Consider the following 25,576-nt stretch of genomic DNA (forward strand, 5'->3'; position numbering starts at 1 on the left):
ACTAGATTTTTTTTGTATAAACAGACCACTGTTCCTTTAAATTTGACAAAAGAGAGAGAGATTGGACTGAAGAACCACTCATGCAATACAAAGTTAAGTTGGAGGATGAGAGAAACTAATAGAGTTGTAGGACACAAACTAAACATGGGGTAAAGTTCAGAGACCTTTGCCACACGCACCCAAAAACCAATTAACAAAGGTTTCTATCAACATCATATGACACTATAAATGATAGCAAAACAAACCATCCGAAACTCAAACGTGAATACAAGAGAACAATTGGAACAACAATATTAAGAAATCGAATTTTGATTTGGATTTGATTCGAGTATGGTTTGAATCTTATTTTGATAATTGTCATACAAGCCCCAAGCAAGCGTAAACACATGCAAAGGTGCGAAATCAAGAAAGGAAAATATTCACAATCATGCCATGCTACGGTAATTAAACTGGACGTTTGTATAAATCACGCCAAACCCATGCAAATCCACGCATACTCATCACACCAAGCTCTATCATGCTAACTACTATTCATGCTAGAATAAGCCCAAGTCACATGCTTGGGGCTTGCCAAGTGAATTGTGATGTGGATGATTATAGAAGTTTATCGAGCCTAAGCGGAGTTAAGATTATGGAAGACTTTGGGCTGCTTAGGAGCCCAAAGATCCAAGCCCACAATCTTTGAAGTCCATGTAGGTGAGTTTAAGAGAGAACAAACCTAGTTTCCTTATTTCCCTAGCAAGCCAACCAATCCTTAGGTGAATTGTGATCCTAATATCGTTTGACCCAGGAAAGTAGCGCATCGGGAATAAGGTGCACCACAGACTTCATGAGAACAACAACGTTCAATTGTCTTACACCAAAAAGGAAGGTGGTAATAAAGCCAAGAGAAAGGAACGAAAGACTTAGCCATAACTATAGATTCCTTAGGAAGCCTGGAAATGAATCATTCACCTATAAAAAAGAGGTCAGAAGTCTTAAAGGGGAGAGGGGGCGCAATACAGGTAAGAAGAAAGGAGATAGATAGAATATTAGGAGGAGGATCCAAGGTTGTGTTGCACCAATCTAATTAAATCACTCTCTAAGTGCAAAGGACCTCGAATCTTTGGGATGATCACCTTCCCGCAACCGTACTGTCTTACTTAACCTTCCTTCAATCTTATCAGTATAAAGGGAAGCCTTCTTAGAATCATAGGAAGATTAGATTGTCCAACCTAGAACACCATGCATTCATGCATACCCTCTCTCATGCTAAACTAATAAACTTCTAGCTTCCACACCATGCCTCACTTGAGCAAGCCATTATTTACTTAACCACAGCATCTCTGAGTCATTGATCTAACCGGGGTATTTCATAAGATGTGCTAATTTTTCTGAGATATTCCGGAAATTGGTATGAAAGCGAACCAAGAGGGGCAAAAGAATTCTTGCAAATCCTAAGTCCACCTCGACTTAAAAGTCCTCCAACAAGAATAAACTCCTATATTAATGAGATACCTTTATTTTTCAGGTATCCAATACCTAAAATTTATGAGACCTACATAATTAATATTTTTTTACTATGTTTTTGTTATTGTATATAACGTTTAGGAAAATACTAGAGAGACTATATTGCTATATCATATTTTGTAGATTATATGATGTAGCGGTTAATAATTTAAATCAGGAATCCAATCATCAACCGTTATATTATGTGGTCTATAAAATATAATTCAAATAAATAGTTTGTCTAGCATCACCCATTTACGTTTAGATTTATTTTTATTTTAGTAAAATTTGGAATTTATCCTCCAATTTCACTCTAATTTAAATTTAGTTCGTAAACCAAAATCAATTAATTAAGGTGAAAGTGAACTAAACCCAAACTTTACTCTTTATTTTTTAGTTCATAACTTCCTAGTTAAGTTTGTGAAACTGTGAACACAGAGAAAACAGTCGGTCACCGGCGCATCGAACGGGGAGTTGGGTTTGGTCTGGTTTTTATTTCGTCCCACACTGACCTCAGCAACCGAACCGATCTATTGCAGCCACGGCCATGGATTCATCAAACCTCACCTCGCTTCCGGAGGACCCACTCGAAGACAATCAACAGCAAACTCCACCCCAACCCCGACCTCTCCCTGCCTTTGCCTCACCTCGTCCCGATCGCCCTCCCACTCAGTGAGTTGTTCTTCTCGACTCGCCTCCCTGCACTTCCAATTTTCATATTTCAGCTTCTGGGTCTCGAGGGCATCACAATGCAATGCTTTCTCACGTGCTGTTGTTGTTGTTGCAGGACTAGTTCAGAAAAGTACTCAGCTTTGGATTGGACGGAGTATTTCGACAAAGAGGATGATATCAGCATTCCGGAATCCAATGATGTGAGTCTGCCTGTGTAGAATTTTGACTTTTCCGATTCCGCTACGTGTTTATGATCTTCAAATGTGCTTACCCTTTCGTTGTTTCAGATTTTTCATTTATACACGGCAGGAACTGATGGACCAGTTGTATTCTGTCTACATGGAGGTGGTTACTCAGGGTATGTTTGAATGAATATTTGGTTTTTCGGGTTTCAATTGTTCAGTTTGAGCTGAAACATCTTCTATTTCTTTCTGGGTTTGCATGTTTACATGGAAAGCAATCACATTTTGATGTAATAATCTAATTATTGTGGTGCAGTTATTTGAATTAGCTCATAGTTTCATGAACATTGAATGGTAACTATTTTCGATGTATGCTTTAGTTTCATTGGCACATTGTATTTATTTTTATGCTTGGATACTTTGAAAATCTGGTATGCTATGGTAGATTACATGATTTATTTGCCCAGGCTCTCATTTGCCTTGTCAGCAAGTAAAATTAAGGAGAAAGCTCGGGTAGTTGCCATGGACTTGAGAGGACATGGAAAATCAACCACTGCAAATGATACCGATCTTTCCATTGAGGTAAAATACTGTCAAAATAGGATTGATGAACTTAAATTATGTTGGTTGGACCATATATTCCTCCATTAGTAGGCTTATCTGTTCTCTTATTTGCAGACTATGTGCAATGATGTTCTGGCTGTTGTGACAGCAATGTATGGAGATTCCCCGCCTGCAATTGTGCTTGTTGGCCACAGGTTGTAGTTTTTTAATAATATACTTTCCGTTGAAGTTTTCATAGTACATTACGTTCAGTTCGGATGTTTTTCTTGAGAGAAGTAAATTTAACACTTACTAGGTGTATAAAAAATATCAGTAATCAACTCTTTGGGTTCTCTCGTTTTAATGACTTACATTACCATACTTATGAAATACTCCTGAGGTTTTGGGCTTGAAGGAATGCAACATTTATGAAATAATCTGTAGCTCATTATCTGAATACTGCTATTAGCTGCAGGAATAGACATTTTTTTTTAATTTTTTTTAATTTTTTAATTTTATTTATTTGGTAAAAGAGCATATTAATGATTATTGAAAAATTCCGGATTGCATTTTCTTAAGCTCTATATAGTAACCGTTTTCCAAATTTTCACATTAATCATTGATGACTTATGTCACTGTCATACAGTATGGGAGGGTCAATTGCTGTACATGTCGCCGCAAAGAAAGCATTATCTAGCTTGGCTGGGCTGGTTGTTGTTGATGTTGTAGAGGTTTGGTTACTGGAAAATTAGTTTCAGCATTGTTTGTGACTAGTTGCCTTTAGTGGCATACATGCAGTCAAATTACACTGGCATTTGTAAATATTTCAGGGAACAGCTTTGGCTTCGTTGGTTCATATGCAGAAAATCCTATCAAGCCGGGTACAACGTTTTTCAAGCATTGAAAAAGCGGTATATCTTCAAACCCTAATGATTCTAACTTTTTGTACCTTCTTGCATGCATGAGTGGCTTGAAGCACAATTTTGTTCAAAAAGTGCACTGCAATTGAGGCATTACACTTGAAGATGAACAAATTAAGACAAAGATTCTTAATGGCAGGATGCACATTTGAATGTGATCAAGGTATATGTCTTGTTAGGGAATAATTCAAGGGGCATCCTTGAACTTAGGGGTCAATGTAATTTCTTCCTGACCTCAAGTGTGATTAATGTGGGGCCTAAACATTCAACCTTACTACCAAACAAATCCATTCAACTACATTGTGCAATTTCTTTCCGAATTTCCAGGACAAAATGTTGATTAATGAATTAACAACAAAAAGACCAAATTTTTAGGACCCCATAACTACCATGAGCTCCACATCCACTCTTGTACATTAGTCCTATGGTGCAGATTATTATTCCAACTTTAGGACCCCACAACAACTGATTGTTACTGCAAACACATACTCTACGCAAATGTAGTCCACTCCAGTCCCATTGAATATGATTGGCGATGATCATGTTGTTGTGGTGATCACCTTTGTCAACTCTTATGGCAGCAATTTTTTTTCTTCAAATCTCTCTCTTTCTTTTTTTATTATTTTTAAATTTAAGGGGAGGGGTGGGGGGGGGGGGGGGTGGGGGGGGGGAGAGTTTGAAACTTTTACAATAATTAAGGGGAGGGGGGAGTTTTAAACCCGGGACACATAGGTAGAAAGCCCAACAACCTATCCACTAGGATATTAGACCACATGCCATTTTCTCATTTCAGGGCCCCAAAATATTATAAATCAGATTACGAATCTCTCTCTTTTATTCAACTTCATCTTGTACCAATGTTGATGGTGCTGAAGATGTCAGTGCCAGCGGGTTGTAGGCTCTGGTAACCATTGCAAGATAAAAGTTTTTTAATATATTGTTTTATTTGGTATTTTCCATATTTTTACGTGGAAAATCACGAGCATGTTACAATCATAATGATCTATTAACATATTTGGTTGAGGAAAAGGGCTTTTTGAATTTTTTGGTTTAGGGAAAACAGTGTTTAATTGAATTTATTGGTTAGCATCTCCGAAGCACCAAAGAGAAAAGGGTTAAGGGTGGACACTGGAATTGGCCCCAATTTCAAGGAGGGATTTTGAAGTCTCCCCTTCTGTTTTATTGTGGACTTCACTCTTAAAATCACTTTTTGTTCTCGTTTGGTATGCCTGCAATGGAAAGTAGAGTTATTTAAATTCCTTGAATTACGATCATAGCATTCGTTATACTTTTTCATGATCAAGGGAAGTAAAGTAATTTGGAATAAAATTGTTGAGAAAACTAGGAAAATGGAGATTGTCAGAACCAAATGGCTTCCCTCATATACATGTTATGAAAAAAGATAATAGATTGGGACGAATCCTTACGCTGAATTTGAAACTTTATTCCTGTGTAGATTGAATTGAGTGTGAGGGGAGGTTCTTTAAGAAACATTGAGTCTGCTCGGGTGTCAATACCTTCCACATTAAAGTATGATGATTCAAAGAAATGGTAAGTATTTATGTATTATGTACAATATACTGCTCCTTTACAATTACTGTAAGATTACGATAATTTATCCACTTGCATGATCCATTGTTGTATTCTTTTTTCAAGTCTCTGTTAATCCTAGTCCTGTACATAACAGGCACAGTTTTGGTATTGTTCTGCAGTTACATTTATAGAGCACGACTTGAAGAAACAGAACAATATTGGAAAAGCTGGTATGTCCAAACTTCGTTAATCCATTTAAAATTTGGCAAATGGTCAGGGTCCATGTCGCTACTTGTTGGCATTTCAATTGAAACCAGACTTGCCCGCAACTATGTAAGATTTATGAGTTGGAACATTTCATTTTGCATCCTTGTGCACAGTTTTCTTGTGCTGCATCAAGAATGTAGCATGGCTTGCTTGTTATTGCAACTTATTCATATGACGGATTCAGGGTGCTTCTGTAGGAAACACTTCTTCTCATAAATACTGTTGGTAGAAGCACATAGGAAATTTCTATAAAAAACCACCTGGTGCTTCTCATGAAAGCACTGAAAAGTGCAGAACATAGAAAGCATTTACTTCTACTAAAAGCTATCAAAAATACTTTTGGCTATCTGAAAGCTCTTTCAGGACTTCTAGAAGCACTGCTGAACAGGCCCTCATTCCAATATTATTTGGGTTTACACTAGTTGGGTTTGGAATCTTTGGATGGAGGAGTTAGAGATCTAAATGAACCTGCATCACTTTGAGCTATCATTATGTCTTATAATGTTTGATAACCATGGTAGCATAATGATAAAACTCAGTTAAGTATCATACATGGAGATGCTTTTAATCGTTGTGATTGATTTTGTGTCAAATCATTTCCTGTTGAAATCAGTAAATATAGTTACTCAAATACAGGTATGAAGGCCTTTCAGAAAAGTTTTTGTCATCACCCGTTCCAAAGGTCCTGCTGTTAGCTGGAACAGACCGACTAGACAGGTTCTTTCCATTTGACTTGCCTAAAAAAAGTATTGTGATGATATTTTTAATCATATCGATTTCGTGATGACAGAGTCTTTAGAGATGTTCTATGTTACCACACTCATATAGCATGCATATTAACAAATTTATGTCATGCGTAATGGTTTAGGATTTGGGTCCCACTCATAGGTTTAATGTTTGACACACGGCAAACTAGGATAGGAAATCTTCATGAACGGGAGGGCATCTACTTTTAACCGTTGGCTGCAAACTTAGACTAATCTTTTTTTACCAACAGGAATGGTGGGAAAGATAAATAGTTTTTTTTTTTTTGGTCGAAAAGGGGAAAGGATTGAGGTTCGTATTAATATAAAAAACTTGGAAAACCTTCAAGTCCATGTTGAGATATCGTCTTGTCAAATGCTTGTATTGGATTTAAGTATCCACTTTATTTTGCATGTTTACGTGGTATTTAACTAGACAAGATTTTGACATTACTTTGTACTGGTTATTTAAACTTCTATATGTGAATATCCTGGTGTTAACATATCATACAAAACACAATGTTATAGCCCTGAGAAGTCTGAGATGATCGGCTGGTTAGGTAGATAAACTTGTTTATTTGCGTGTAAGTGATAGTTTGGGCACTTCCATGTAAATGGGTACGTCTATTTCTTTGGTTTTCTTTTGTGCGTGCGTGCCTTGCTACAATCAGAATTTATTTGGGTCAAGAAAAATGACTGCAATCAAGGAATGATGTAGGCTGGGTTTTCCTTTCTTTTGCAACAGAGCTCTCACAATTGGTCAAATGCAAGGCAAGTTCCAAATGGTTGTCGTCAGACATACCGGGCATGCCATACAAGTATGTGTTCTGTTTATCTTCCATGTATTTTTTGCCTTGTGAAAAAGTTACATTTTCCAATCTGTAAAAAGGAAACTAGAACTTTGATGTCCCAAATTTCTGCAGGAAGATGTACCTGATGAATTTGCAACACTAGTAACTAATTTTGTATCTCGTAATCGCATAGGCCCTCGTGGAGTTGAGGTTAGTATTCACATCCTGATAGAAAACGTCATATAACGTATGGAGATTTGTTGTACTTGTGATATTTTCGATTCGTGAAACCTTGTTTATATGGTACATTGTGTTGCAGATTCCAGGACTCCGTCGGCCATCTCAGTCCAAACCTTGAATCAAATGCAATTTTCTAGCACAGATTTGGACTTGTTGCTACACACAATGCGGCAGTTATCATCATTAAACTGGCATTTTCGCCAAATTCACAAAATCTAGTCACAACCGTCTTAATTGAATTGAATATGTTGTGTTTGCCAATTACAGCAATTACAGCAACCCCTTCCTATAAAAACAAAAGCAAGCTCGACATTGCAAACAAGAATTGCAGACATTGAACGTCCATTTTAAATTTTATTGGCAAAAAAATAGTACCGTCCGCCTCGTATCAAGTGACCACCTCTAACTACTGCAAAATGGGACATGAAAATGTTTATGCAGTAGACTGCTTCAAATATGCAATGAGATCAGCGCGCTCCTGCGGCTTCTTCAATCCAGGGAACACCATCTTGGTTCCGGGAATGTACTGCATAACAACAATTACACCCGATTAGGATTATTGTAGAACAAACTCAACTGCACAAGTTAAACATACACCGATATTCTTCACTCGTTATAAAAGTTAAAAGAACATTGGATTGTCCACATCAATGAACTGTCACTATCTAACACATGCTAGCTTCCTAACAAAACGGGAAATTTCATAAGAAGTTTTTAGATCTAGTACAAACACTGAATTTACGTAAAATTATATATGAAGTGACAATTGTAGTGTACGAATAAAGAATGTTGATCGCAAACCGGTCTTATTTTCCCACTCCGGATTTAATGAAAATGTGATGGCAACGAGGACACAGGGTGAGTGGGAAAAGAAGATAGGTGGGAACAGCACTCAATTAACAATTTACTTAACAAAAGAAATCCTTCATATTTTGTTAATTCGCCAAACCTTTTCCCAGCTGCTCTTCATATAGAGCAACAGTTTTGTATATGTTAACCAAAATTTTATTTCATGCTCGTATAAATTCAAATTGTCAATTGAAAAAAGAAAACCTCCATATGCATACTTGCACACGTTCTTTTATGTGAACATACCACCTACCAACACGCTTACACGTGTACATCTCAACTATTTTTTATTGTGAGCTCACCTATATGTCACACGGATTCAATATGGAACCTACATGCATGAATGATTGATATGTGCAATTACCAGTCAACTGACGATGCATGTCTACCTTAAATGCTAGTATGAACCTAACAGGTTAAAAGTGTTGTAAGCTAATGCTCTAAGTAACTGAAATCGCCAGTCATGAGGCACGTCAAATAGAGAAAATTGCATACCTTCTTGGGGTTCAACAAGTAATCATACAAGGTATTTTCCTCCCATGTCACAGCCTTGTTCTTGTTAGCAGCAGAGTACGAGTATCCAGCACCCGTACCAGACTGCCTTCCGAAAAGTCCATTCAGATTGGGTCCTGAACGTTTTAACAATTCTAAGTTAACAGCTTTAAAAAAAACTTCAAATTTACTCAAGCCAAAAAAAAATAAAATAAAAAAATAAACAAACTTCAAATTGAACTGAACCCAACAAAGACTGCACGTATCAATATCAATAGATATAGAAACAGAACAATCAAGCTAGTTCGCATAAATAGAAAAATTATAAATGCAAGTCTATGCAATCACCAAGCCAGGGTTTCATTTTATATACGGATGCTAAGGAGCATCAAAACTTAATCGAAAAGAAAAGCATTAATGATGCAACCAAACTTAATCAAAATTTGTCGAAAACGTTATAAACAAAGCTCATCTCGTCAACCTAAAGCAACATATACAATTTCCTAGTAATGTCGAGAAGCATCAAAACGTTCTGTATATTAACAATCACAAAGCACGATAACTCTTAACAAACAAACATAATTTTCCTTCAGATTACGAATTATCAATCGCAGATCAAAGAGAAAAATAACCTTTTTCGTCATTGATTTATGAATTACTTGCACAATTCACATAGCAATTTAATCATTTCTAACCAAAATCGAAAACTCAAGAACAAACAAGGACAATTGATCAACATTTAGACCTAAAACTACTAGAACCGCTCAATTCCATCGGCGTAAAACCATAACAACTGAAAATCTAGTTCTCGTCAATTTTCTCAGGCACCAAACTGAAAAAACTACAATGAAAATGGAAATATGAATAGCCTAATAACGACATCCATCAGATCTAAACAAGCACGCAGAGATCGAATCAGTAATCCAAATAACAATCGAAACAAATATCCAAATACACAAATCCAAAAACCAAATGCCAAAAAGGGATTATAATTGTCAGATCCAAACAAAAATCAAGAAATCATCGAGATTAAAAACCAAAAAATCAAGGTTCGGTGAAGGGCGAGAAGATGAGATTACCCTGCTTGTGACCGGCGCCTTTCTCGACGGTATGGCACTGAGCGCACTTGGTCTTGAAGATTTTCTCTCCGGTCTTGGCATCTCCGGGTGGAGCTTCGGCAAACGACGCCATTTCTCGAGAAATCTAAAGAGAGAGAGAGAGAGCGGGAGAGGAGAGAGATCAGGGTTAGGGTTTGCAGACGAGAGATTTTGATTTTCGACAGAGACGCACCGCAACGAACTCTCTCCAATTTTATTTATTTTCCGTGGAATCTTCCAGACGAAGAAGCGAGGAAGGGAACGTGGTCTGCCGCAGGCCCTAGGTTTTGGTGACGTGGCGTGTTTTGAGTGGAGCTTACTTTTCGTAGCGTGATTATAATGTCGACCGTTCGTGTGGAGGCCTCGGGCCTTTTCACGTTGAACGAAAAAAACCTAAGGCTGGTTTGGAAAACATTTTTAAAATGCTCGAAAATATTTTTACGAAAATATTTTTATAATTAATTTTTTAGTAAAAATTTAAGTTGATTTTGAAAAAACACTTTATATATCTTTTGGAAGAAGTATATACATGATGCTTTCTTTAAAAAACACTTAAATTGCTTTTGAACTTAAAATTCATTTCACCAAAAATACATTTAGTCATTTTAAAAACATTTTCAGTTCATTTTAAAAGTATTTTCAAACAAGTCCATAGTCTTCTGACGAAAATCCCATTTCTCTCTCCCAACACCCATAAATTCGACGCCAATGGTGAGATTCTCAGTGCGTTCAAAACACAAGCATGTACATTATATGTCATACACAAGTGAATGAATACTTGACAACTTGGTATCAGCCTGTATTATGAGCATATTGAAATATCTTTCGTGCCATTGCTATTTGCTATGCTCCCATTTATACCAAAATTATTGAGGAGTTACTCAAACGATTTATAATGATTAATTTTTTTTTTAAATGTAGTTTTATAAAAGAGGGTTTTAACGAAACAATTTCAATAATGTTTACTTTTAACGAAAATGATATTTTTACTTTGAAAAGTCATTCTCGGTAATATTCATTTACAACACAAATTACATTGGGTCTAGTCCTGTTATATCTAATTACAAGATGCGGTCCAACGTACTAGTCGAGACTTAAGACTATGTAAATAGATTTATTGAAGTTAAATTGTAATCGTGGCTGAAGGCGAGTGAAGTCGACCGCGTTAGAGTTAAGTTGACGAAATATTCTGATGTTGTCAGAGAATATTATGTCGCCGTTACAAAATATTTCATCGTCTCCTTCCCTTTTCACGGGTCGCCGGAGTCGCTGTCAAATTTTAAAATAGTGCCATTTTTGAAAACCGGTTGCTTATTGTCTCTCTGTCCTTTTCACTGCTCGTCGTTCTTTCCGTGAGAATCAAATCCGGCTGCCATGGAAACGTGACAAGTTGGAATTGAATTGGAATATTATTCTTTTTTTTTATAAAACTTCGATGGTACGAATAATTTTTTTTTGATAAGGATAAAAGGAGTTACATCTAGTCAGGAAGAACATAAACTTAATTAGGGATGGGGCAAAATACTTATGGGTTTGAGCAACCGCTGTTACTCGCCTATTTAAAGTTCATTGTTACGGTTATGGGTAACTATTTAGACGAACAAACGGTTATGGGTATAACCGTTTATCCGTGAAATTTAAATAGACGGTTATAACGGGTATCCATCGATTATAGGTATTACCCGTGGTTATAACAGGTATCCATTTACCCATTTAATTTAGGGAACTTTAACGAAAAGCACCCGGTACTGTTCACTTTAACAAAAAACCACATTTTTACACTAAAAAGTCAATCATGGTACTATTCACTTCACCCTTTATTTTGTCCTTATCATTAAAACTCAAAGTTTTCAAGCCATTTTCATTAGTTTTCCTTTTAATTTAATATATGTAAAATTTTGGAGCTTTGAATTTTTCACGGTTATAACGGGTATCTATTTACAAAATAATCGGTGCGCACATGATTATTGTGTGTTTTGACTAATGAAGTGAAATGGTTTTCTTAAATCATGTTTCAGTTGCCATTGATGCTATTCGGAAATGGTTATTGTGTCTTTACGAATCATGTTTCAGCTTCTGAAAATGCTTATAAGGGAGTACTAACCGATCTTCCAAAGCTAAGAGATGGCGGTTATAACGGGTATTTATCGGAATATTTTGGAGATTTGAATAATCTAGTATTCAAGATAATCACTACCTTTTGTTTTTAGAAGCTTTACTTTGTAATTATAATTAAAGACTTGCTTGAGTGTAGCAGAAAAATATCATTCGTAAACTATTATTTCAATTATTGGAATTGTATGAGGACTTAAATGATTAAAATAAGGAAATGCATGCTAAAATGTACATATAACGGTGTTTAATTGTCAGAAAACGAAAATTATGACAATTTTGTTTTTTTTTTTTGTAATTTTCAAGTTGTTAAAAAAAAACATGTAAACGGGTGAAAATATGGGTAAAAAAGGATAAACGGGTTCAAAAACGGGTAAATGATTAGGGTTAAATGGGTAAACGGTTATGGTTAAATTGGTACATGGTTATGGGTATGGTTAACCATTGATAAACGGTTATGGGTATGAGTATAACCATTTATGCAATAAATTAACGGGTAAACGGTTATGCGGGTATGAACATAAATTGTTATAGGTAAATAACCGCAGTTACTCACTCACCATGACCGTTGCCCATCCCTAAACCTAACCCATCATAATACAAGAAAAAAAAAACACACATGTACATGAAGGTGGGACATAAACCTTACCTTTCTAAAAACGAAAACAATAATGATACAAGGAAAAATAGGGGGACTTGAAACCTAACTCATCTATAGTCAAACCTAAATGTCTAAACCTGCAAAACAAATCGAAAATGTTTGAATTTGTTAGAAATGTCAATGTCCAAACATAAAAAATCATCGATATTCGTCAATGTCGAAACTTGGATAAGTCTGCATTCGTACAAAGTTGATGAGATTGCTATATTTGGTTGAAGGTTTGTGAATCCCAAATTGGGATGTATAATATTCTGGTTGGAATGAATTCATATGATTTTATAAATTTTCATCCACTAGGTGTTATTAGGTTTTCTTGGTTAATTTTAGATATCTATTTACATGTTGGAATGAACCTAGCAGTGATCATCCCCTACACACCAATATGAAACACAATTAGTTTTGCTCTTTAAATGTGAATATATAAAACTCGTTTTGATGTGCTTTTCAAAATGATTGAAAGCGCTTTTAGAACAAATGTTTCTAGGTTTTAGAATCACTTAAAGTGGTTTTCTGCATTCAAGTGCTTTTCTAGAATGACCTTAGAAGTCCGGTCATAAACTCGACTGCTTCGTTACTCTGTATCGAAGCAATTGGCGAAGTTTGTGCGACTTCACTAGACCAACCATCCTTGTTCTGCAAGACATAGGATTTGATCCGGGTATGGAATCAGTCAAATCTTGATATGCCTTAGAGTTCTTACAAACTATGAATTGGTGTACGCCGCAAGTAATCACAACTCCTAAGAGGGTGCAATATGTACTTCTAGATATCCTATAAGATTCTCGCAACAAGGATTCTATCCTCAAAAAGATCTCTCTCCCAACCGTTATAAATACACTCATCTAGGGTTCGTCTCTGGCAACGCAATCTACACTCTAATTCTCTTGCCTACTACTTAAGCCTTATACTTGCTTACTAACTTGAACGTCAGAGTGTGTTTGTACTTGCTCACAGTTGTTTTCTATTTACAGGTTACTCGGATTTGAGCATCTCCACCACTTGCGGCAGTGCGCGAATTTGGTTCCGACGGAGAAGAAGAGATGTTATTACATGATCATGATAAGAGAAACTTGTCGGAGAAGAAATTTAGGCAGAGTTGTTGATATAGTTGATGAGATGAGGCAAGCGGGTTGTGAACCAGACGTCAAAACTTACAATTATCTACGTGGTAGCTTATGCAAGAACTATAAGTTTGCTGAAGCTACAAAACCATATGAACAACTGCCAGAAAGGAATTGTCAACCTGATGGCATAACCTTTGAAATATTGATGTAGCTGTTAAATACAGTTGCTCTAGCACTTCAGTTCACAGCTTGCTCGCAAGATATTGTAAACTCAAGCTAAAATGGCGGGTCTTTTGCCATGATGGTGGCAATTTGCGAAGGGAAACATGTCCACAATTCGTGTCTTGCGGCGCAAACATATCTTCAACGCGTTACATAGAGCCACTAATTTTACACTTAAGACTTGCTTCTCCAGAAGCTTGAAGGGCACTCGCAGTTTCTGTTCCCTTTTCTTTTATGTATACACATTCTTTAAATTACAAATCAACTAATCTAATTTCGGGATCTCATCTGACGTTAGCCTCCAAAATATTTGTTAGACATAGAAATTATATTCTTATCCAGTAACTGTTTCAGGTGCATATTATGATATGAGGCTAATGTATCAGGCATTTCAGAAGGGCTTACATTAACCTCTCCAGCTGCACATTCGGATTTCTTGCACTGGTTCTCGCCCGTTCTTGCACTCTTTTGCATTCTAAATGTGACGACACTTTGTCATCCTGCTGCGTGCGCCCAACTGATTTCGTAGAGGACATTAATCACCACTGCTTTGGAGATTATTGTCCCGGCTCAGCATCTTGAGTCTACACAGTAACTCGAACTGTACCTTGGTTCCTTTCAAGTATATGGGAGAGTCCCAGAACTTGATTCTGCAATCTGAAATTGATGACAGTGTTTGCAAATTGGTTACTTTGCTAAGTCACAATATGTGTGCCCACTGGCACTATCTGGTTAGTTATCGGAAGAAACATAAAGACTGAATAAATTCAATTTTACGGGAGCAAAACATCTTCGAGTATTAACAATTCTGAGACACACGAATAAGTTGTAAAATAGAAAACTGTGATTGAGAAACAACCTTATGCACAAGTTTTACATTCTTCCGAGTACTGGATGCCACAGTTGCGGCAGACTTTGGATATCTTCTGCGTGCAGTGTTACTTTCCTCATCTCCCTGCACATTATACAACACTCCCATGAGATTTACATGGTACTGAAATTTAGAAAAATAGAGAAAAGAAAAGCACATTCACTAACAACTATCAACTTCAAAACCAAATATAATAAGATCTTGGCTTGTTTCATAATATTCACAGGGAGCTGCTGTGCAGGAAGACTTTTTTGGAGTAAATAACGATCCCCATTTAAAAGTTCTTAAACATTACAATAGGATGTGGCGTCTAGCTAGTCGTCTACTTAAGGTCCATCTTAGTAACAAGTTAACATGCTAAATAAGGAAAAATTCTATATCACTCATTTGTTATATTTTCACGCAAGGTTATCATGAATGCATCGATAATTCAACCATCTAAACTTGTAAACTTGGGAAGCATCACGGATAACATTTAACCAGAACTGTATTTCAATTGCGAAGTTCCAATATCCTGATATCCAAGTAAGTGCACCATGGTTTCACCACACAGCACCATGGCTTCACCACACATTGACAAAACAACTTCATAATTCATGGTAAAGAAAGATAGGGCTAAAGTCAATTGGCTTTTAGCTTTTTAGGGGAACAACATTATATGAATGTTCACAGAAAACAAGAACATCCTCCAAATAATGAAAGAAATGTTCACAGAAAAAAACTAGAAAAACATATTTAGACAAGAAAAGCTGAAAGTAATATGGGGCACTCTCAAGTTACTAATCCCAGTGACTGAGAATGTACAACTTTCAAGAGCAACACATAGTCCATGCATAAACCAACCACATCCATTATATGATTACCTCTTTTTGCTTTCGTTCTTTTCCACAATTCTTGCGATCATAGTCAGCACCAAAATTTTGGTTCGCTTTATTTTTGGCAGGTTTGTTTGTGAACCTGTAATTATTAACAGCACAACTATTTCATTTTCAAACCTTTGTAAGCATCAATAGAAACACATGAATGAATAAATGTGAGAAACTAGAGGAAGCAATGGGTCGACAAATAACAAAATAACATGGATTACATTGATTTTGGTCTCTTGCTCTCAGATGGGCCAACCTTCGGTCGCATCTGTTGATTGCCCAAATCTAAAGGCTTTCTAGAAACTCCAATACAGCTCCTGAAAATTATCAAATTTACTAGTCAAATTAATGAATGAGAGAGAGAGAGAGAGACAGAGAGAGAGAGCGAGAGAGAGAGAGTGAAAAATATAGATACAGAAGAATAAATGTGATATACTAGAGGAAGCAATATGTCAAAAAATAACATGCATTACATTGATTTTGGTCTCTGGTTTTCAGATAGGCCAACCTTTGGTCGCATCTGCTCACTACCCAAGTCTAAGGGCTTTCTAGAAACTCCAGTACAGCTCCTGAAATGGCCAACTAGTCAAATGAGAGAGAGAGAGAGAGAGAGAGAGAGAACCATACCGTTTCACTATAGCTATGTTCTTCAAACCACCAGGAACGGATTTCTGTTCTGATGGATTCTGCATAAAGAGATTAAAAGAGAAAAAAAATTATCAGCATAACAGCTGCTTGAAATTATAATTCTGAATGGAAACTAGATGACCAACCTGGACAGATCGTGAACGAACTGGTGGATTTGTTCGTAATGTATCCACCAAATTTTTGCCATTCGAAGTTTCCTTTTTTGGATGACTTCTACGACTAGGAGAAAATGACACCAATCTACTTCTTGTTGATGCAAGATGAACAGTGGCACTGGAGCATACTTCAGTGAGCGGTTTACGTGCGGAAACATGGTTGAAATTATTATCAGTGGCTGAGCTACGAGTGTTACACTTGCTAGGAAGAAGATTGTTATCTCTTTTGGCAGTAGAATGATGAGGTGGATGTGGTTTTGACTCCTCTGATGCCTTAACATCATCTCTGGCTCTAGTAACTTTGCAGTCCAATTTTGGTTTGTTCCGTGGAAAAGCAGCATTACCCTAGGAAAAAACAAACCAAAATTACCCCTCAAAAGCATAACAAGAATTCAAGAAAAAGTCTGAACTCAAGAAAGCTAATTCAGAGGTCAATACATAGGACACTTGGCACAAGTAAAAACGTACACCACGATTTAACAGGTCAATGAACCTTGAATTCTGTCTTTCTTCTTTCCAGAAGATAAAATGACTATGGAAGTGTTAATAACCCTGTCGTAGTACCTGTCTAGTTCTAATATGTTTTGTGTATGCCCTTTTTTTTTGTGCCCAGATGACGCTTTGACTGTGGAGACCAATTGACATTTAACGCTCCACTAAATGATCCACATTCAAAACTAAACATTTTAAGATAGATGTAATCTGTGTTCCTTGGCCTAGTTGACAAAGATTGGGTTGTTCTAGAAATGAGATATGTATATCAGAGACCAGATAATACCTTAGACTTTAATACAGGAGATGCATGTTTCTTTGGCTTGTTAGCGTCATTCTTGACAGGGTCAGAGACAGGGCTGTCAGGCTGGGAAGATTTCAAGCTCCTAGTGACCGATGGAGTGGGTGATAAGGAAGCCCCAATTCTATCATGTTCCGGTTCAATTGATAGAGTCTTACTGGTTTCTTCCGTCACAGTAACCTTATTAGTACTGTCATTACAGTCACTCAAGTTTAGTTGTACTGGTTTATCCACTACGCTTCCCAAGTTAGCGATTGTCTCATTTCCTAACTTTGTCACTTGAGATAAGTCATCACAATTGTCATTTTCGGACTGCGAGGCATTGATCTTCCCATCCGGGCAAAGATCAGGTTCAGTGGTTTCTTGATGCTCCGCCTGCAATACCTTGAGGGCTCTAATTTTTTTGTAATATTCTTCAAAGTAAGCCTTCTTTTGAGCAACCAATCCATTGGACTTGTATTTTTCGAGCTCCTCCTGACATTTGTTGTGCCGAAAGACAGAACGTTTTTCCCACGCAAGTGTTTCTACAGAAAATCTTCCAAAGGATATTGAACCATGATCCAAAATTTGAGAGATAGATACATCCTGATTTTATATGAAAACAACAAAATCATATGGTAGCAACCTTCGAACGGTTAAATCCCACAAATCACATCTACAACACATAATCTAAAACTCCAACATCCACAAAACATAATTAAAATAGGAAAAAAAAAATGTCATAAGAAATCTTAAGCAACAAGTCAAACAATTCACGTACTAAATTCAGATTTCCAATTTCTCAGTAGCCAAACAGAGAATTCAAGTTCAACAAGATCAACGTTAGAGTTTACAATTCATGCACTAAACTTAAAATTTCAATTTCTCAGCAACCAAACAGAAAATTCAGGAAGTGAAAGTATATAGAATTAGTACCTGGGAGTGTTGACGGTCTGAAAGCATATCAGACTGATGAAATTCATTATCAGTCGCCATTTCGAACTCCAATTTCTCTCCACAGTCTACAGTCAGTTACTATTCCTGGAACTAAATCACATTCTCCGGTACCAAACTCCTACAAAACCAGAAAAAGAGCAAAGTTACTATTCCTGTAAATAAATCACATTTTCCTTCACTTTCCCTCATTTTCTCAGCAACCAAACAGAAATAATCAATAACCGTTATCACTTACCAACAACTCAGGCAGAGATGTTCTCCAGAACCAGATCTGAGATTTAGCGAAACCACTCCGAGCCAAGAAAACGCACCGTTTTGAGAGTTGAGTGCCTTGCTTGCGGAGTTGTGGCAGTGAGAGAGGTTACGCAGAAGGAAGAAGAAAAATGGTTACTACGTGTCCAAATAGAAACAGACAGAAAGGAACTACCTCCCCTTTGTCTGACGTGGCTTCTCTGCGGTGCGGCACAGCGGCTTTTGCTGCATCTGGTGCTAAACCCGCCACGTGTGCTCCCAGACGAGTTTTTTCCGTTGTTTTACGACCTCGTTTTGTCTTTAATTACAGAGAAGCCACGGTGGGTTTTGGTAGTTCGATCGGGATTGGGGGGTTTGATAAAGTGTCGATATGCTCAGTCGTAGAGGGAATTTAATTGGTACAGTATAGTTTTATTTAGAGATCGGTGTGGACCCATGTGAGCCACGTGGATGGAGTTTAAGTTAGTAGAATATGGGGATGCCATGAGGGCCACGTGATATGAGTATGGGTCCTCAATGAGGAACCAGGATTCTCTCCGCAATCTTGTTTGTTCATTTTATATCGTGCGGTTAATTTTCGTTAGGTACTATTTATATTTGAATTTTAAATTTTAAATGATTTCTGACCGCATGATATACGATGAACAGACATGATTGCGAAATCCCTAGGGAATGGATCCAGAGAAGATCTTGGTTCCTCAATGAGATAGGAGGACACTGATTTATTATAGGGTAAATTACATTTTACCACCTCAAGTTTAGGGTCGATTTCAATTCCTTACAACATCTTTAAAACATTTCACTTTCAAACCTCAAGTACTATTTTATTTTAATATAATACATCCGTTACATTTTTCATTCATTGATCCGTTAAAAGCTGACGTGGCTACCACATTTGTGCCAGGTGGCTGCCAAATGTGTGCCACGTGGCACAAATGTGGCAGCCACGTCAGCTCTTAACTGATCAATGGATGGAAAATGTAACGGATGTATTATATTGAAATAAAATAGTACTTGAGGTATGAAAGTGAAATGTTTTAAAGATGTTGTAAGGAATTGAAATCGACCCCAAACCTGAGGTGGTAAAGTGTAATTTACCCTTTATTATACCACAGTCCTACTCTTATAAGACATCTCCCATTAAAAAGGCTAAAGATCCAAAAATTAAAAAATGGCTTGATTTGTTTGAAAATTCATCTCTAATTGATGGCTGATTATAATTTTATGGAGTCTACTATGTCATTATTTGGCCATAATGACATCAGCCTGGCCAATGTAGCCATCCTCTTAGGCCTTTTTCGGGACCTCGATCCTCATTCACAATAATTGATTCAAATTCAACAATTAGATTTGAAACCATCCAACGATATAACCAATAAATTTAAAAGAAATTTAGTAAACAATCAATAAAAACTTTACTAACGAACCATATATTAATAGTCAACTTTTATTTTGGACCTAATCAATGAAATATTTTTGTTAATTAGGCATAAGTCAATGAAGAATGTTACATGGGTTTCAAGCCCATTCAAATAGTTACAAAGTTACTTCTTGGCCCCATTAAATCATAAAAAGGTTTATGATATTTTCTCCAAAAAAACCTCTCTTTTCTGCACGTGAAGTTGGTTCTTTGTGCTAGTCTCTGTAATACAACCAACACTGCTCCTATGGTTCTTTGAATTTGCCGAAAAATGTTGGTGTTGTAGCCTGCGCTGCACTGATACGCCACATATTTAAACTTTTTTTTACGGACACGGCTACTAAAGCTTCGCTAACTTGGGTTGCTACACGTTTTGCAAGTTATATCTTTGAAGACTGGGGCAACTGCAGGTATGAGGGTTGACCAGGGAAGAGTTTGAAAGGTTAAATTATTCGAGGTTAGGGAGTTTGATCTATTCTTGCTGCTTGCTTGTAACTTGGAATGTGTGCCCACCAACTATTTGTGTTTATGCATGTGATAAAGAGTGTTTTTGAAAGGACGTGTGAGTGATGAAAAAACGAAATTAGGAAACGGCTTGCAATGCAGCGTTTGAATCCAAGTTAAAAAAATAAAAAATTGAAAACTGAAAACAGACACTGCGTTAATCTGTATTGACCTATTCCAAAATATAGAAAATATGAGAAAGGGTGTGTCAGTTGAAGTGGATGCCAGATGTAGTGGCATATTCTGTAATTTTTGTTTATTTTAAATACATTCTAATAGGGATGGGTTAAAAAAACCGAAAACCGAACCGAACCAAAACCAAAAAAACTAAACCGAACAAAAAAACCTAACTGAATTGAAAAAACCGAACTGAACCAGGTTCGGTTTCGATTTCAATGGTCTAGAAACTGAACCAAACCGAATCGAATTAATTAAATTAATATTTTTTTTTATTATTTTGTTTATTTAATTATCTGTTTGTCTCTCCGGATAATGATGACTAGCTACTTACTGGTTTGACCTAAAATACGTACTTTTTCTTAGTTTTATATGTTAAACGTGGCATTAGTTGTAGTGTGGTAAATTAATTAAAATCTATTCAGTTCTTTTTCATAATTTGCTTCCCTGTGAATCTAGATCCCTATCAGTCAGTCATGGCAACGGGTGAAAAGGAAACACGCAAAATCTGACTGACTCTCAGATTGCATGGGGGCTGCTCGCTTTAAACTTTCAAGGTTTTTATTTTTTTATTTTTAGCATCCAGGTTCCTTTTTTGCTCAATACTATCACTAATGAAAAGTGATAAAGTAATACTATCACTAATACTATCACTTTGACAAAATTTAAGATTTCAATTTTTTTCATTTTTTGAAAAAAAAGAAAGAAAAACCGAAACCGAACCGGAAAAAATCGAACCGAAAAAAAATGAACCGAACCAAAATTTCGGTTCGGTTTCGATTTTGGCAAAAAAGGGAACCGATTTGAACCGAACCCAGCCCTATTCTAATACTATAATACATGATTGACCTATTTATAATCAACATAAATATTGTTGATGTATTGTTAATATTGTAACTTTTTATTGATTTTATACAAATCACCCTAAATTTAAAACATAAGCGTAAAACTAATAATTATTGAAGAGGCTATGTTTAGCTCATTCAGTTGGAGACGATATATGAGTATGGTCTAACACGATTTACTTAAAAATATTTTTTCAGAGCTACTATTCTGGACGGGCTATGTTTAGCCGTTTCGGTTGGAGATGGCCTAAGGTCCTCATTTTGAGGACATGCGGAGACCAAATGCATATTATTCACAAGATTATATTAGTTTAGATCTAAAAACGTTAAATATTTTATAACTTAATAAATCAAAACCAATTTAAAATCTGTGAACTATTAGAAACCTCATTTTCCTTATTTTGCTTATTAAGTTGTCAAATATTATATGCCTTTGAATCTAAACTAATATAATTTTGTGCCTAAGATGCATTTGTCTCACAGGTTGAAATTGATACTAGGCAGAATAACCTGCACTTAAAAATCTATGTATGCTTATCTGACTAGTCATCAACACCAGTCAACTAAGATCAGATGTATTAGTTTAACAACGAAAGTAATCAATTTAAAGACTTGAATTACTGAAAAGTTCCTAGTTAACTAAGATCCAATTCAGTACAAATTCAAACACTGATTAACTTAGTTGTAAGGACAGTCTATGGTGATCGCATCTCATATACAAATATTGAGATATAAAAGCTGAGAAAAACAATGATCAACACAAAATGTTTTTGGTTGGAAAAACCCACCTCTGGGTTAAAAAAATCGGGGACTCTTCACTGAGTCCAATTCACAGTGTAAGCAAGATTCATACAAAGTATCCACACAAGCTCACCGGAGCAGCTTATACTTTGTGCAACCTTGCCTTACACAAGATGGACTCCTTCGATCTTCATGAAGTGGCAGCTCCTCCTGAGCTCATCACTTTGTGGCACCAAGAACCAACACGATCAATGCAACTGATATGAAATTTGAATTTAAAACCAGTCAGTTTTTCCAATCAAACACTTGAAGGAAGAAACTAACAATAATCCAAAACTTGATATAATTGAGAAATTTAACCCATAAAGCTAGATCAAGAACACAACACAAAAACAAGAGAACCAATGTAACCTAGATACACAAAGATCTTGGGGTTTTAATGGATGAGAACGGTTTGTGGCTAGGCAACTAAGAAAAGAAGCACTAAGCTCAAACTCACTCTTTGACAAATGTAAAATGTTCTAGCCAAAAAAATAAAGAAGGCAACTAGGGTTTTATCATGAGAGCTGCCAGATTTCTATCCACATAAGGACAAATGACACTTGTCAATGCATAGCTCAACTGAGCAAATCTAAGGCTGAGATTTCAACCTCGGACAAAGCTGTCAGAAAGCCCATATGGGCTGACTCACAGCTGGACATCAGAGAGAATTTCTAACTAGACAACATGACTAAACAAAGTGAACTCAGTTTATGCATGGAATGTACATGAATGATCAAACCTTTTGTGATGAAGGATTGCCTTCGATCAATGCATTTGAACAAAATGTCCAGCAAGATAAACCTATACTAGAGTTGTAAAACCAAAGGCTATCTAAGAGCATATGTGGTATCATTTACAACTTTTGATAAGGAAAGTTAAATAATAAACCTAGACTTCACACAGGTCCTCAAAATGAGAATGTTAAGAGAGCATGACTCATTATACCATCTATTTCCATTGCTTATTGAAGAAGTGGTCATTTATTTATATTATAATTTATATATTAAGAGTCTTATATTTGGCTTCAATCTAACAGTATAAAATAAGGTTTTTAGCACAATATTTCTTATGTTTTACCAACTCATCGTTTTTGTCCTTACGTTAAAAAAAAGGAAAACTAATGAAAATGGCTTGAAAACTTTGAGTTTTAATGATAAGGACAAAATAAAGGGTAAAGTGAATAGTACCAGGATTGACTTTTTAGTGTAAAAATGTGGTTTTTTGTTAAAGTGAACAGTACCGGATGCTTTTCATTAAAGTTCCCTTAAAAAAAACCTTGTGTCTCCAACTAGCCCCCATGAATCTACCGCAACCTGGGAGTCCCCTTCCTTCCTCCCTACAAACCCACATTTCCGATCATGATAGCTCACCTAATGCTCTACCCATAGCTCCACATTACTTTATCTTATCCTTCCCACTACCACGGTCTCACCGACCTACCAGATTCTCTCTCTCTCTCTCTCTCTCTCTCTCTCTCTCTCTCTCTCTCTCTATATATATATATATATATATATATATCTACAATTTAGTTTATCTTCAAGGATGCCTGCGAGCTCCCGATTCTGTTCTTAAAAATCGTCAGTAGACGAAACTTTTGTAAGTCTTTTGATTTTCAATAAATATATTTTCAATCGAATTTCAGCATCATTAATTTTAATTCATAATCTTAGCATGAATACTACACCTATTTTCAACCTAGTTTTATTTGTTTATGTTCTTATAATTGATTCTATGAATCTACAATTCCCAATTAACCCTAATATGATACTAATCAAATATCTTGAGTTTCTCATTTCCATATACATATATGGCTTCCGCACCCATTTGGTATCAGAGCCAAGTGGTTGGTTATACCATTAGTATCTGAATACTGTCATTTATATTTTTAAATTTCATTCAGTTACTTTCCAGTAAATCTTAATCTGATTAATCTTCTTAGTGTTATCTCTTTACCATAAGGTCTGAGCAGTAAGACGTCACCCAAACAGTAAGTCCCGGAGGATAGGGCCTGAGCGGCGCGCGTGACCCAGAGAGCTTGGTGATTAGAATCATTAGTAAGATTTTCTTGTTAAGATTTCTGTATTTTGATTGTCTGATATTTATTGGTATGAGTAGATTGTTTAGATCTAATTCTATGGCCAGCACTAGCTCTAGATCAAATTTAGGAACAATACCTGACATTGTCAATGAAGAACAAAAATTTGAATTTCAAACAGACAGTAGTCTCGATTTTTCTGAATGGAATATTCCAAAAATATCTTCAAAAAATATTTATAAAAAGAAATGGGCATTAGCCTCTTTTAAAACTGAACACCATGTCAAAACGGTTGAACAAGCTTATGCTCTTAGTAAAGATCATGAGACTTGTCAATTATTGACCCCAGAACAAATTAATTCCCATAGGAAAGATGGTCATAATTATATCCATATAGGTTTAGTGCAAATTGCTGCTAAACCATTAACACGTAGAGGTCTTAATACCTCTATCCTTTTATGTCTCCGCGATGCTAGATTCACTGACTTCAGTGATAGCATACTTGGTATGGTTGAATCCAGTCTCTGTAATGGACCTATCCATTTTGATTGCTTTCCAGATCTCACCATAAGTCTATCCGACCCACACATGCTAAAAGCACTTACACTAAATATCAAAACTTCAGGATATAAAGTCCTTGAAGGAACACAGCCTTTGGCCTTAATTTACAGAATTTATTATAAAGTCACTGGCACAAATATGAACTTTCAGGCTTTAACCAAAAGTCCGAAGGATCATACTCTCTTGATCCAAACCAATCAAGAGAATGCCAACATTAAAATACCTAGAACCATTAGGTGGTTAGAAATCAATCTTCCTTCAGATTGGTGTCTGATAAATGAAAGTCGGCCGGTAGCCATCCAAAACAGTCTCGTCAATTTAGACAACATAGAACAATACTTTGACGGAACGGTTAAAATTAATTTTGATCGTCCTGCCAGAAAGTCTTGCGACTCTAATAGATCACTTAAATCTTTTGCTTCCAGTAGGAATTCTTTCTCTGGATCTATGCCAAACGATAGGCAAGGTCGTGACCAAGAATTAATCAATTCTTTAGCTAATAGGAAATTAAAATCAGTAGATACAGGCTCATTGGTCACCCATCAAGAATTAATAAATGACCTTTTAAATTTTAAACTTCAATCACTTGAGACAAACGCCCAAGTAGTCCAGCCTACTTACCATACCCCATCCATTCCTAATAAGGAAGAACAAATATCCCCAACTGCTTCTGACTTTGATGCAGAACCAGTACATCACCAACTATTGGTATTAACCAGACAAGAACCTTTTAAATATGATCGTAAAAAACTCTGTAGAGACATAGAAGCCTTAGAAAATGTCTCTCGGCGAAACTTCTTCAGGAGTAAGTACACTACTAAAGAAAAACTAAAAATCCATAAGGCATGGAAAGA

At 36.3% G+C, this 25,576-nt stretch overlaps 3 protein-coding genes across 5 annotated transcripts; 1 reads left to right on the forward strand and 2 right to left on the reverse strand.

Moving 5' to 3' along the window:
* The first annotated feature begins 1,862 nt into the window (after nucleotides 1-1,862).
* On the forward strand, nucleotides 1,863-7,584 carry LOC114821520 (uncharacterized). 2 transcript variants are annotated; one of them, XM_029093940.2, is made up of 13 exons: nucleotides 1,863-2,160; nucleotides 2,276-2,360; nucleotides 2,448-2,518; nucleotides 2,810-2,924; nucleotides 3,021-3,100; nucleotides 3,532-3,616; nucleotides 3,716-3,796; nucleotides 5,262-5,356; nucleotides 5,518-5,568; nucleotides 6,242-6,322; nucleotides 7,094-7,166; nucleotides 7,272-7,349; nucleotides 7,459-7,584. In XM_029093940.2, the coding sequence occupies exons 1-13, from the start codon at nucleotides 2,036-2,038 to the stop codon at nucleotides 7,495-7,497; spliced, it is 1,059 nt and encodes a 352-aa protein (XP_028949773.1). In that variant the 5' UTR covers nucleotides 1,863-2,035; the 3' UTR covers nucleotides 7,498-7,584. The 2 variants fall into 2 exon arrangements, with proteins under 2 accessions (XP_028949773.1, XP_028949774.1); XM_029093941.2 differs by having other exon boundaries at nucleotides 1,873-2,160; nucleotides 2,830-2,924.
* Nucleotides 7,546-10,411, reverse strand: LOC114821521 (cytochrome c). Its single transcript, XM_029093942.2, has 3 exons — nucleotides 9,800-10,411; nucleotides 8,724-8,857; nucleotides 7,546-7,905 (listed from the first exon to the last, which is right to left on the reverse strand). The coding sequence occupies exons 1-3, from the start codon at nucleotides 9,909-9,911 to the stop codon at nucleotides 7,813-7,815; spliced, it is 339 nt and encodes a 112-aa protein (XP_028949775.1). The 5' UTR covers nucleotides 9,912-10,411; the 3' UTR covers nucleotides 7,546-7,812.
* Nucleotides 10,412-13,804: 3,393 nt separating this feature from the next.
* On the reverse strand, nucleotides 13,805-18,539 carry LOC114821696 (protein WVD2-like 7). 2 transcript variants are annotated; one of them, XM_029094804.2, is made up of 10 exons: nucleotides 18,381-18,539; nucleotides 18,125-18,263; nucleotides 17,195-17,794; nucleotides 16,387-16,761; nucleotides 16,241-16,299; nucleotides 16,087-16,182; nucleotides 15,835-15,930; nucleotides 15,611-15,704; nucleotides 14,736-14,831; nucleotides 13,805-14,533 (listed from the first exon to the last, which is right to left on the reverse strand). In XM_029094804.2, the coding sequence occupies exons 2-10, from the start codon at nucleotides 18,182-18,184 to the stop codon at nucleotides 14,495-14,497; spliced, it is 1,515 nt and encodes a 504-aa protein (XP_028950637.1). In that variant the 5' UTR covers nucleotides 18,185-18,263; nucleotides 18,381-18,539; the 3' UTR covers nucleotides 13,805-14,494. The 2 variants fall into 2 exon arrangements, with proteins under 2 accessions (XP_028950637.1, XP_028950638.1); XM_029094805.2 differs by having other exon boundaries at nucleotides 16,241-16,296; nucleotides 18,381-18,521.
* Nucleotides 18,540-25,576: the final 7,037 nt, after the last annotated feature.

The sequence above is a fragment of the Malus domestica genome, chromosome 15 (genome assembly GCF_042453785.1).
Source record: "Malus domestica chromosome 15, GDT2T_hap1".
NCBI lineage: Eukaryota > Viridiplantae > Streptophyta > Magnoliopsida > Rosales > Rosaceae > Malus > Malus domestica.

What these genes read in the sequence shown, in the direction of transcription:
- LOC114821520 (XM_029093940.2), top strand. Translation starts at nt 2,036, where the DNA reads ATGGATTCATCAAACCTCACCTCGCTTCCGGAGGACCCACTCGAAGAC. An exon ending in TTTCAAGCATTGAAAAAGCG is followed by an intron (nt 3,797 to 5,261) that starts GTATATCTTCAA and finishes ATTCCTGTGTAG; the next exon opens with ATTGAATTGAGTGTGAGGGG. An exon ending in GAACAATATTGGAAAAGCTG is followed by an intron (nt 5,569 to 6,241) that starts GTATGTCCAAAC and finishes ACTCAAATACAG; the next exon opens with GTATGAAGGCCTTTCAGAAA.
- LOC114821521 (XM_029093942.2), bottom strand. Translation starts at nt 9,911, where the DNA reads ATGGCGTCGTTTGCCGAAGCTCCACCCGGAGATGCCAAGACCGGAGAG. An exon ending in AGGCGCCGGTCACAAGCAGG is followed by an intron (nt 8,858 to 9,799) that starts GTAATCTCATCT and finishes TAAAACGTTCAG; the next exon opens with GACCCAATCTGAATGGACTT. An exon ending in ACTTGTTGAACCCCAAGAAG is followed by an intron (nt 7,906 to 8,723) that starts GTATGCAATTTT and finishes GTTGTTATGCAG; the next exon opens with TACATTCCCGGAACCAAGAT.
- LOC114821696 (XM_029094804.2), bottom strand. Translation starts at nt 18,184, where the DNA reads ATGGCGACTGATAATGAATTTCATCAGTCTGATATGCTTTCAGACCGT. An exon ending in AACATAGCTATAGTGAAACG is followed by an intron (nt 16,183 to 16,240) that starts GTATGGTTCTCT and finishes TGGCCATTTCAG; the next exon opens with GAGCTGTACTGGAGTTTCTA. An exon ending in AGCAAGAGACCAAAATCAAT is followed by an intron (nt 15,705 to 15,834) that starts GTAATCCATGTT and finishes TAATAATTACAG; the next exon opens with GTTCACAAACAAACCTGCCA.